The 12,436-nt window shown below is 49.8% G+C and overlaps 1 protein-coding gene across 1 annotated transcript; it reads right to left on the bottom strand.

Annotated features, from left to right (window-relative positions):
- Window positions 1–1,997: 1,997 nt before the first annotated feature.
- On the bottom strand, window positions 1,998–12,417 carry MLLT1 (MLLT1 super elongation complex subunit). Its single transcript, XM_042480467.1, has 12 exons — window positions 12,148–12,417; window positions 10,813–10,993; window positions 10,547–10,629; window positions 8,830–8,973; window positions 8,176–8,301; window positions 7,193–7,756; window positions 6,584–6,671; window positions 5,105–5,216; window positions 4,866–4,965; window positions 4,216–4,287; window positions 3,720–3,791; window positions 1,998–3,039 (listed from the first exon to the last, which is right to left on the bottom strand). Exons 1-12 carry the CDS (start codon window positions 12,157–12,159, stop codon window positions 2,911–2,913), a joined length of 1,683 nt encoding a protein of 560 aa, XP_042336401.1. The 5' UTR covers window positions 12,160–12,417; the 3' UTR covers window positions 1,998–2,910.
- Between the last annotated feature and the right edge of the window lie 19 nt (window positions 12,418–12,436).

Here is a 12,436-nt window from a genome sequence, read left to right as displayed (position 1 = left end):
ACCGAACGGAAAGAGAAGAGAGTCAAGATCCAAACAGGTCCCAGGAAGAAAAGAGGAAGGAGGGAGGTTGCAGAAAAGGCATCTGCTGGGAAGAACAACTCCGTTCCCTGAAACCTGCAGCAGGATCCTTAAAGACAGATCCTTTCCATGGAAAGAGGCCTAGCGCTACCCATCATCTCATCTGTTTTACAGAGGTGTTCCGGTTCAAGGAAAGACACAAAGATCAACACAATGGACTCACAAAGCATACTGTCTGGCATTAAGGAAGAAACCACGGAAAGGAGGCGAAAGGAGGGCTGGAGTGGGGAAGCGGAGAGGGCGGCCCCCAGCCAGGATTCCTCCCAACTTGACAGCCTTAAAGGCATTCTTTGCAAAACGGAAAGGCGAAAGAGGACAGAAAAGGACCAGAGCCCCAATGAGGTGACCCAAACACAGCGATGGGGAAAAGCGGCAGCCGAGGCAACAACTGTGCTCAGAATAGGATTGAGAGAGACAGGATGACAGTGGAAGGCTGCTGGGAGTTTTGAAAAGGACACGGTCTACATAATGCCTTTTCCAAATTAAAGCTGAAGCTGAACCGCTCTCACAGTTCGTTCTTCCCACCACCTTCCTTGCAGTACCAGAAATACAAATCTAAAATTACACTGGTGCAAGAAGGGATGATCCAGCTGTGCCTCTCGTCTCTCCTCCCAATACTGGGGGAACAACACTCCTCAAAACGGGGCAGTGACAAAACCGTTTCTTCCGCTCCAGGGCTTCCTTTGCAAAGGTGTTTGTGAGGCTAGGAGCCTACTGAGCAGATATAAGAGCCACACAGAGCAGCCGCAAGAGGAGCAGAGAAACCTCGGAGCTGGGCATCATCACAGTATACAGACACAAGCCAGAGACAAAAAGTGAGGAAGGGGAGATTCAGACAGGGCTGATGACCCCAGCGCAAACGTCCGCCACTCGGTGAGAACAGACGGAGGCAATCTAGAGAATAAGAGGGGCAAAGGTTTCTTTCCAGAAATCATAGAGTTGGAAGAGGCCACAAGGGCCACTCAGTCCAATCCCATTCTGCCATGCAGGAACAGAGACCCCCTCCCCAAGGATGACCCAATAGGAGAGAGGAATCCCTCTCCTCTTGCCCAAGCACCCATTGCAGGACTCTTAAGGAAGTTCAAGGATCTCCTGCCACATCAAGCCACAGCCCACTCACCACCTGGATCAGCAGCCCTGAGACATTTGGCAAAAGTGGGGAGGCTGCATATCCCTATCCAACTCACTTCCCATGGGACTTACTTTCCTCCAAATAGATATGTAGATTGCACTGTAAGGAAACCTCCCCAGAAAATGCTCAGGGGCAGGTGTTTCTGCATATTTTCAAAAGCAGCCCACACCTGCTTTGATATGCCCATGATACTGAGACTGGCCAAGGTTGGAATACTGGCAAATATTCCAATTAGTGTTGTCTGGAAGAGTTTTAAAACTCTTGAGAATTTACATGGGTTATTTATTTTATTTTCTTAAAGGAGAAAGTTAGGAGCCCCGAGAGAAATGCTCTCTGGATGCAGCTCACCTTTCTCTCATGCCTAGGCAAGGAAAGGTCTTACTCGCTTCAAAAAACACAAGACAGCAAAAGGGAAGAGGTCATTTTGGCAAAATCGTTGAGTTATCTGAACACTGACAGCGAAGTGGAAAATTTTTTACAAAAAAAAAAAAAAAAAAAGAGCTGTCCGTTTCAGAGCATAGTACGAAAGGCATGGTTGGACTTCCAGACACTAGTGCCTTCCAAACACTCAGAAAACGAAATCCTGAACAACTGAACAACCAACCAACTGGTCAGCCTTGTCCTTCCAACTTGTACGCTTTTAAAAAAGACGTTATCAAGGCCCCTCCCGCCCCAGCCCATCCTCTGAGACCTCAAGACCCAATTAGGCCTTTTTTACACCGTACATAATATATATTATATATATGTATAATATATATATATATATATATATATATATATATATATATATATATATATATAGACAGCATACAATAACGTAGTCCTTACAATTAAAGCAGATCAAAATGAAAAAAAGAGGGGGGAGGACAAAGAGGGCGGCTTTCAGGACCTGAATCCAGAGCTGTCTTGAAAGCCTCAAGTGCAAGATGGCTGCAGGTGCGCCTGTGGGAGTGCGAGGCACCTGCAGAAATTGAGTCCATGTGCCTGCCATCCTGTGCTCCAAGCATGGACCATCCTTGCCCTGGGAAGATTTTTGGACAAGAAAGCAGCTGCTGAATAACGTCGGCCCCGTGGATATGTCCCCCTGTTCCTAGCATTCAGGACGAACGTCTCTGCCCAATCATGTGGTTCAGTCTCACCAATGGTAGGTAGGGGAATACCCCTCTGCGAAGCTTTGGGGGGTGAAAGAAGCACAGACAGTGGGGGAGACCCACACCTTACAGACAGGCTGATCACATCCATCAGAACGTCCACATGGATCCTCTGCTGAAGGGAAGGCCTCGGCATCATGTGCTTAGAAAGACAGACATGTACACACACTTGTGGAGAGTCCTCTTCTAAAACCAGAAAGCTGAGACTTGTCTTTTGTTTAAAAGCATGAGCAACTGAACCAAGAAGAACCTGGGAGTGCAACCAGGACCAGACTCGACCAGTCTCCAAGAAAGGGAACAGTGGATCTCCCAGTCAAGCGACTGGCTGGAGCCCAAAAGGAGAAGCTGGCAGCATCAGTGTGTGGCGAGAGCGTGGCTGGCCCCTACGGCAGTGCTTTGGGTGGATCAGGAGAGTAAGGTGGTGCCCAAGGCCCATGGGTCCATTTTCTGGTGCCAAAGGGATGGGAATCCTGACGAGTGTGTGGTGTGGCTGTTGTGTTTTTGTCTCATTTTTTTAAAAAAAGAAGGTCCCATATCCAAGACCGACGGTCACGTGGCCACCGCTTCCAGGTAACTCTGCAGCTTGCGGACGGTGGTCTCATCCAAGGAGAACAAGTCAAAGTCGAAGGTAGTGTTGGTGACATTGAAATGCCCTGTCTCCTCAATGAGGTTGACAATCTGGAGCAAGGAAAAGAGTCAATGTTAAGATATGGAGACTAGGCTGCCGAATCAGCAGCAGGCAGTTTCAGGGGTGTAGTTTGAGTGGGCTGGGAGGGAAGGAGAGCTTTGGACATTCAGGATGACACCATCATCCTGGCAACATCAGGGTTCTCTGTGTTGCCATTCACTTTATAACTGCTGCTGCCTGATATTTCCTGTGTGCGGTGTCATTTCCAACTAGACAGACTGTACAGCTGGTCCCAAATCTCTAAGATTATATTCCCTAACTTTACAGTAGTGGATTGTGCTCTAAGAAAACCTTACATTTTTAATACGTCTTTTCGGGGGTGTAGCTATGGCAAAATTAAGGCCCTGCTCTCCAAACAATCCTGATTTCTCCCAAATGAAAAGTTCCTTTCAGTTCCCGCCATTTTGAGCACTGCAGTAATCTTCAAATGACTTGAAGGCAAACGCAATGACAACAATCACCCCCTCTTAATTACTTTGTAATGATGTCGATTGTTTTTAGTGGAAAAACAGGATACAGATGTAAGAAACCACCCAAACAGGATTAACAAGAAGATGCCCTGTAGCAGCACAGAATTGTTTGACTGAGAAAACCAAACTGTCACTCTGCCCTGCCTTCTGCCCCCCCAGTGAAGCCCAACTGGTGCCCACTCTCCAGCTGAAGCTGTTACCTGCTGAAGAACGTTCCGCTCCCGTAAGGCCATCAGTCTTCGGTGGAGCTCCACCAGCTCATCCGTGTAGGCCTGGGTGGGGAAGGAAGGCAGTTGGTGAGGAGAACTCCAGAGCCATCTAAAAGGCTGGGTGGGGTAGGACCAACATTATGGGGTCCCTCTGAAAAAAGGCCCAGCCATGTTGGCTGTGCTGGGAGAGGGCCAACAGATGCTTCAGAAGCCGAGACATCCCGAGGGCCACTGCAGGAGCCAAAAACACCAGAAGGGCAGGATGGGTGGCATGACAATTCAAGTGGGCAGCAAGAGAACTGGGACTTCTTAGATGTTTTGTTCTGATTGCTGGGGCAGCAGAGGAGACAAGACTTGGCTAGAGAGTCTCCTGGTCTGTATCTTCAGAAGGCAGCTTCTCCTAAGCAGCCAAGGGCTCCTCCTGGAGGCAGCCTCCCTCCTCCAATGGGTCACAAACTCCCCACTGACAGAAGCTTGTGTGTGTTACCTTGTCATAGGTTCCTTTCTTCAACATCTTCTCCGGCTTGCTGCAAGACTCTGGACTCTTTCTTCCAGATACCTGGAAGTAGTTAGAATGGGGAGACACAGACAAATCAGTTCAGAAGATGAAGAAAACAAATAAAATACAGACAGAGGAAAAGAAAGACAGACTTTTGGGCGTATGCCACTCAACAGAGGCAGAGAGAGTTCTGTTCTGAATATAGAACAATGAAGTAGGAACAATAAATGGGTGAGCTGGAACCGTACTCCCAGTGCTTATATTTTTTGTTTCCATTAAGGGGTGGGGGAGAATATTCTTAGAAACCACCAAGAAATGCTATGCACATTTGAAAATAATATGTCTTCCAACCTTGTTTCCTTGAAAAAACTATGTTTTGTTTTTTTTAAAAGGAAGCAGGATTCCTAGGGATGGGAGGAAAATATGAGGCTGATGTCAACCACGTCTTTTACCAAGCTTTGCTGTGGTCCATCATGCAAACAAGGATTAAAAATTATAGTGTTCTTTCTGGAATTACTGAATTATGTTGTTGTTTCCAACTTATGGAGATCCTTAGGAGGGATTTTCTTAGCAAGATTTGTTCAGAGGGGGGGGCCTTTGCCTCCAAGGCTGAGACAATGTGCCTTGAGCCTTGTTACCTTGTTATTGGAAGGGGGCAGTTTCTGGCTGGGAAGCGTCTCTCGACTCGGAAGGCATGAGTCTGCACTGTTGTCACTGTCGCTGTCACTGTGGCTGAGTCTGGAGAGCAAAGAGAAGACATTAGGAAGGCCAAAGAAGGCTCAGATTCTCATTTTCAGGGAACGTCCGTCTTGAAGAACTGTCTCTCCCCCTCAGAGAAAATGCAGAGCCCCCCCCCCCAGCAGAGGAGACCCCTCACCGAGCATCCCGGCTGACGGGGGTGGCTTTGACAGCCATCTCCTCCCCAGAAGAGCTGTCATCATCATCGGACTCCTCTGACTGTAGGTCCTCGACCATGGAGCGGAGTGGCCCTGGAGAAGAGGGTTTAAACCAGCACGTGAGAAAAAAGCCACCGCCAGCTGTGGCAGAGTTGTGTTTTTGGGGTGTTTGCCTCTGGGGCTGGGTTCAGCCCCAGTCCCCTTGCCAAAAATACCTGTATCAATAACAAGAGGTCTACAACCAGAAGCTTGCCAGGCTGGGCATGGCCCAATGGGCAGTAGGACAGGCTGCAGGCAAGCAGGGCGCCTTCCCCATCCCCACTCCCTTCCCATCCTCCCAGGACACCCTCTCCAGTCCATTTCAAGACAACACCTTTATGGTAACTCATTTCAAAGAAAGCAAACGTTCCAAACATTTCAGAAGAAGAAAAAGAGCATTCCAAGAGGATTCTTTCTTACCCAAACTGGCCCTTTTGCCCCATCAAACTAGACTGAGTAAAATGTTTCACCCCTGTGTTTCCCATCCTCTTGTGGGAGAATCCCCTAGTAATGTCACAGACTCAGAAGGGGGATTTCAGTGCCTGTTCTATTATAGTACTGCAGCCAAGACAGAGCTGTGAACACAGTCTGTCTAGTCTCTGCCATTAACTTGTAAGATGACCGGTTTGTAATAGTAATATTTGTAATAATAGTCCCACTCTTCCAGCCATTCCACAAATCTCTCAATTTCCCAGAAATGGGAGCTTTTGGCCTACACTGCAAGGCCAGACAAGGGCTAGCCTAGAGATAACCTGCCAAAGGCTTTAAGAAGGGCCTTGTTGTTGTGTGCCATCAAGTCACTTCCAACTTATGGCAACCCTATCACAGGGTTTCCTTGACAAGATTTCTTCAGAGGAGGTCTGCCATCACAGCCGTCCTTGGCAACAGAGAGTGTGTGACTTGTGGCCAAGATCCCTGAGTAGATTTACATAGCTGAGCAGGGATTTGAATCCTGGCCTCCCACTCCTAGGCCATCACTCCAGCCCCAACACTGGCTCCATAAAGGGCTACAGAGAAACATGCATGTTAGCCTCCTCCGAATATTCAGATCCTTCTCACTCTCACTAGCAACTGGCAAGGAGATAAATTTTGCCATGTGGAGAGGTGGCCTATGCAGATCTGCAGCTCCTAAGGAGCAAGCTTAAAAGTCACATCCTGCTGGACCAACTACAGGCAAACCTTTCCCCCCTGGCACTTGGTTGGCTCATCTGCGACACAGGGACAGCAATGCTGGCCAGCCTACCTCCCAGGGTTGTGGAGAGGGCTGTCGACAACACAGGAGCACTTCTGAGCGCCCACAAGAGCAACGCAAAGAGTTCAACTTAGCAGTCATTATTACGACTATCAATGAGGTCATACTCAGACACAGTTATGCTTAATGGACATCAAGACTCACGTGGGATTTCCAAACAGCAACGCACCTTGGCTGTGGTTCTGAGAGGGCTCGAAATCAGAGTCTGAGCTGGAGTCCGAGCTGGAGCTGGAGTTGGAAGGACTAGATGGGGCAGACTTCAGATTCCACAGGGAAAAGGGAACAAGTAGAGAAAGAGAGAAAGAAAGGTAGAGAAAAATCTTAGCCTCATTGGTTCATGTGTCAGAGAGAAAGATAGGGTGCTGCCCACTTCCCTCCTATCCTCCTCTCTATATTCCTCAGTGTGAGACTTTGTTATTGTTGCATGTCTTCAAGTCATTTCTGATTTATGATCAACTCTATCAAGAGGTTTCCCTGGTAAGATTTGTTCAAAGGAGGTTTGCCATAGCCTTCTTCTGAGGCTGAGAGAGTGGGACTTGACCATGGTTCACCCAGTGGGTTTTCATGGCTGAGAACAAGGATTTGCATCCTGGTTTACCAAAGCCCTAGTCCAACACTCAGATGATATAGAGACCCCAAACAGTCTCCATTAACAAATAAAATTAGAACCGACAACTTCACCCCTGAGTAGAGAAGCTTAGGTTCTCTCAGATTATCCCTCTCCCCAAGGGAAGCAGGGTCTGATGCTGGCTGCTGGGTGGGGTGAGGGGACCCTCACCTCTGATTTCAGAGAGGCATCCTCTTCCGAATTGGACTCCTCCACCACCTCAGGAGGCTTCTTGAGGGCTTTAGACTCAGTCTCTGGCTTGGCCTTCTCCACTTTAGCTCCGGGCTTCTCCTTGCCTGGCTTCTTCTCAGCGTATGAGGCTCGAGGAGAGGTGGCAGGGACAGTCTTGGCAGCTTTGGAGCTGCTCTTCTTGGGCTTTTTGGCACTGGGCTTGGGAGACTCCACCGTGGGGGGCCTCTTGCTAGGGGGCTTGACATCTGGCTGCGGGGGCCCCCCTCCTCCACCGCCACCACTGCCTTTGGGGGAGGCATTCTCCAGCTTGGGTTCCTTCAGGGCCAGCTTGGGTTCCTTGAAGGCCGCTTTCGGGAGAGGCTTCTCCTCCTTGGGGGCTTTGTTCTCGGAGGGCTTCCTGGAGGCATCCTTGGGTGGCTTGCCCGGTTCCCTCTCCAAGTCCCGAGAAGAGTTCTTACCCTCCATCTCTTTCCTGGGCCTCTCACGATGTTCCCGGGTGACCTTGTGGGGCTTGGAAGCCTTGCCGCCATCTCGGTTCGCTTTCTGAATGTCAGTAAAAGGGAGAGATGGAAGTGGTCACGTCCAAAACTCAGAGCCAAGAAGGAAAAAGGTTGCAGCACAAATATGGGGGTGATTACTGATAAAAAATATCCCCAACTTGTTTTAGTTAAAGAAAATGCACCCTTGAAGCCCCTTTCCCCCCTTCTCTCTTCTGCTACAGATTCCCCTAATCTCCTCCAACCTGCCTGGGGAGGACTGCAATTGTTATTCAACACATCAAGAGAACAATAACTTGGGGAAGGCTAAATTAATCCAAACTGTGTGTATCTGCATTCAGTGCTTTATTTATGCTTACACCATTTCTCTTTCCATGTTATTTCTGCTACTGGTTTGAAATTTTCTGCTGCAGAAATAACATCTACTCTGTTACGTTTTAAAATACCTCTCCCCAAATGACTCACCTTCGACCCATGGGATGGTTTGGTCTTCTTAGGATCAGAAAAGGCAGAGAGAGGGATTGTGGGTAACATGGGGTAGTCAGGACTGGGCCGGGACACCGTTTCTGCACCTTCTGGCATCACCATCACCTGAGAGAGAGAAGGAAGGTCAGTTGTGAAGACCAGGAGCTCTGAATGTGGAAGGGACAGTTCTTATCAAAAGCTGTAAAAAGAACTTGTTCAAAACTCTCTCACTGCAGTTGGAGCAGATGGATTAAGGATTTGAATGAAATGGCCTTCAACAGGAATTCAAGAGGAATTTTAAGTGGCTGAAATGCTAGAAATGGGGACTGAAGTAACATTTCATGGAGGGGAGAGAACTCTTATTTGGGAGGGGGCAATAGGGCCAATTTGAGGGGACCCCCCATAATTAACCCCTTGTACCGACATCTGGAGGACCACAGCTTTCCCCTGCATGGCTCCACAGTCTTGGGCACTTTAATCAACTCCCCAGTCTTAGACTCAAAACAAATAAAAGCCAAGCTGAATTCATCAGAAACATCAGTAAAAAGTGTTAACAGCACTTTGCAAAGCCCCACGTCAGCCCAAATCTCAGAGTGCTGCTGCCTATCTTCCCATGGATGGCCCCCTCAGACCCAAAATGTCTGGGGCACTCACCCCTCCAGCCTTGATGAGTTTGCGTTGGAAATCCTTGGTGGGGTTGTTGAAGGTGAGCTTTTCACAGCGCAAGTGGTTGACGGGTGGGTTTCCCTCCAGGTTCAGGAAAAGGTCGTAGGTGAAACAGACCTTCTTCGGCTCCTCCTGAAAAGCCAAAAGGGCAAAAGGCTTCACAAAGAGGTTTGTGCAACACTACACCACCACCATTACCATTCTTACCTTTAACCACAACCTATGTTGGCTTTCAATCAATCCTATTTTTCAAAATCTTAGGATCAGTGCCAGAGAACAGAAGACAGTGGAGAAAGAAATGAAGCAGTGAAGACTCCAAAACTTTAAGGACTGCTAGGAGTCAGCCAGAAAACCAGCAGCCAACAAACAGGGAGGCAGCCTGGGTGCCACCTCCAAGCAGACCCTGTCCTTGTTATGTATTTATTTCCAAATATTTTTCCTCTGTCCTCCATTCCATGGTGCCAGGCCAGCTTAGAAAACATACTAAACAACTAGCAGCCGGCCCAGTAATAGTAACAACAACAAACCACAAACCATAACTACATCAGATGACAGCAAACTTGACAGGAAACCTACAATTAGACAGCTGAAAACATTAGGTTATGCGAAGCAACATGAAATGACTAAGCCAACAAATCCTTTTTGACCTGGCCCTCAGAAGATAAAAGCAGTCTGCCTCACCTGAGACTAACCTTCAAGCAGGTTCATACAGACGCAACTGAGTCTTTTGACCAACCTGGATTCGGACAATTATGGGTTTCAGAGGCTACAAGAGGCACCTGGAAGTGCTTCCACAAACCCAGAGGGAAGATCGGGAAGGACTGGCAAGGACGTTACACGCTCCACTGATTCCTGTTGGCAGTTTGGCTGCTGCGGCACCAACCAACTGAATTTTGGTAGGGTTTTTAAGAGGCAGACACATGTTCAATGCCAGGAATGAGCGTACATGTGTGTTTGTGCCTCCAGGTTCACCAAAGCGACCCCATGGGGTTTTCCCCTTAGGCAAGGAATCTTAAGAAGTGGCTTGCCATGGTGTGCCTCTTAGGTTTAGCCTACAGCCCCTGCTAATCTCACCCATCCAAGTATTAACCAGGGCTGACCCTGCTTAAATTCCAGGATCAGATGAGATCTGGTGCCTTCAGGGTATTTAAGCCTTTCTAAAGCAGCAAAGAGTGCAAATAAAATGGAACAAGAGGTTATAATGTTAAAAGGCAGCTCCACAGCTAGCCGAGTTATGTCTGCAAGTTGGTTCTGTTCAAATGAGAGGGCTGGGGACAGAGCTTTTTAAATACAGTTACATATTGCTATTCTCTTACTTTTAAAACAAGGTTAAGGACTGTTGCTGTCACATTGCATGTCCTTCCGGCCTCTAGGCATTGGTCCAAGGATCAGCCCCACCCAGCTACCCTTTTGCTCCAATTGTGGATGATGAACACAGAGTGGGATGAGAATGGAAAATGCATTTGGAAAAATACTACAGCTAACATTTGGCTTTCCACAATGTCCACATTAACATTTTGCACAATGCCTACGCAAGGCATTCACATTCTATACTACGTGTGGTCAGAGCCGGTGGTTTTAGAAGCACGTTTTTTCAAAACCTGAGCAAATTAGAGATCCAAGGATCGGCTGAGGTTGCTTCTAAGGCAACCACTGAAAGTGCCTTGAGAACGGAAAGGGGTTGGGGGCAAGAAGGAAACGGTACCTTGTTTATGAAGTAGACCTCAATGGGCATAATGAAGCCAGCGTAGCCGGACTCTTCCACCTTGTAAGGCGGTTCTTTGCAGACTTGGAAGGGAAAAGAGAGACAGAAACACACGAAAGCCATAAATGAATAATACATTTCTCTCTCTGCTCTGTACTGTTTACCCCACTGTGCTCAAGCCCTGCTTCTGGCCATGGGAAACAGCATCCCGGGCTGCACACACATACAGGCTGCCAGCGACAAGACCCACACCTTTGTGCGCTCACCTCGTTTTGGCTTTGGGAAGCTCTGGTGCAGCCGGAAGACTACCTTCTCCACAAAGTGCTGGATCTCAAACTGCTCCGGCCCACGCACAAAGACCATCCAGTCGTGGGTGAACCCTTCGGTGGTTGGCTTCTTGCGCAGCTGGGCACGGTGCCCCAGCTCCAGCTTCACTTGGACAGTGCACTGGAGGGAAAGCAGGGGCAGCGGGGTTAGAGGCCCAAGGGCCAACGGACGGACTCAGCCAACGCAGCCAGGGCCACTCTCCTCATCAACGATACACAACATTTCAAGTATGCAAAGCACTTTGTCTATGTCCTAAACCTTTTATACCAGGTCAATACTGCTTTACAACTGCATGGAGCTATTTCATATCTTGTTACACAGACATCGCTGCCTGTCGTTACTAGACACACTGCTTCCACGAATAAGTACAGACACGACACATGAATAAAAAGGCACAAAGTGGAACCCGGCACAACCTCTGAAACTAACAGGGGAAAAGACATCTCTGCGCTCCTTCCGGAGAGTTATGCCATTGTCTTCCTCTGGAGCAAAGCATGACTTGTTGAGGTTCATGCAGTGGCTTTCCAGGGCTGGTCAGGATTTGAACCCCGGCCTCCCTGGGTCCAAACCACGACACGACGCTGGCTTTCAGCCATATTGCTATTATGGATATCGGGACACAGACGCTTCTGCAACATTCAAAGCAGAGAGGCAGGCGAGCCCACCAGTGCCTTCCTTGCCCTCTCTGGGACTACAACTCCCATACTCCCCAAAGGTCACAAAGGGTCCGAAACCCCCAGAGGACCCCAAGCTGCCTGTTCTCAAGCCATAGGTAGATGGCAGAAGCAGCCCTGACTCCTCCACATTGACAGAAGCCCCTCCCACTCCACTTAAGCCCCTCCCCTCCCAGTTTCTCCTGAGGCTGAAAGTGGCTCCAGCAAACCTCCCCACCCCTTGGCCCCGCCCCAAACCCAACCCAGACCCCGCCCACTCCCCACATGCCAAATCTGGGAGACGGGAAGGGGGCGTGTCCATTGGAGAAGGGAAAGAACCAGGCCCCGCCCCTAGTAGGACTGGGGCGTGGCCTGGCAGCATTCCCACAGAGCAGAGCCCCGCCCTTTGCGCGTGAGAGGGGTTAAGGGGGCGTGGCCTCTCTATCCGTCCAATCGGTTTAGGGCCAGCAGGAAGGCCACGCCCACTCTCCATGCGCGGGAAGGGGCGTGGCCCCAGGAACCCTCCTGTTTGGTAAAAGCCCCGCCCCGACCTGGTAGTGGGCGTGGCGTGGGCAGCGGTCCAATAGGCGGCCCTGTCTTCGGAGGGCAGCGAGGCCTCACCTGGTTGTCCATGGCTGGGCCAGGCCCGCCTCGCCGCCGCTGCTGCCCGTCCCGCTCCGGGGCTCCTGGGGCCTAGCGAGGCCACTGCAGCCGCGCCTGCCTTGGCCCTGGCTCCCGCTCAGGGCCGCGGCTCCTCCGGCTGCCCCTCGCCCTCGCGCCGCCACCGCCTCCCCATGGCTCAGGCCCGACTGGATGGCGCCCCTCACGGATAGGCAGACTGGCAGGCTCCCTTCTCCTCCTCCTCCTCCTCCTCCTCTTCCACACCGGAACCGGAAGTGACTCCTGCGCC

This window comes from Sceloporus undulatus, chromosome 7 (genome assembly GCF_019175285.1).
Source record: "Sceloporus undulatus isolate JIND9_A2432 ecotype Alabama chromosome 7, SceUnd_v1.1, whole genome shotgun sequence".
NCBI lineage: Eukaryota > Metazoa > Chordata > Lepidosauria > Squamata > Phrynosomatidae > Sceloporus > Sceloporus undulatus.
The sequence above is the reverse complement of the archived record's forward strand: the minus strand, read 5'-3'. Positions and strand labels throughout refer to the sequence as shown.

What these genes read in the sequence shown, in the direction of transcription:
- MLLT1 (XM_042480467.1), bottom strand. An exon ending in AGGTCTACTTCATAAACAAG is followed by an intron (nt 8,974 to 10,546) that starts GTACCGTTTCCT and finishes TTGGCTTTTCAG; the next exon opens with GAGGAGCCGAAGAAGGTCTG. An exon ending in AGCGGAACGTTCTTCAGCAG is followed by an intron (nt 3,040 to 3,719) that starts GTAACAGCTTCA and finishes TCCTTGCTCCAG; the next exon opens with ATTGTCAACCTCATTGAGGA.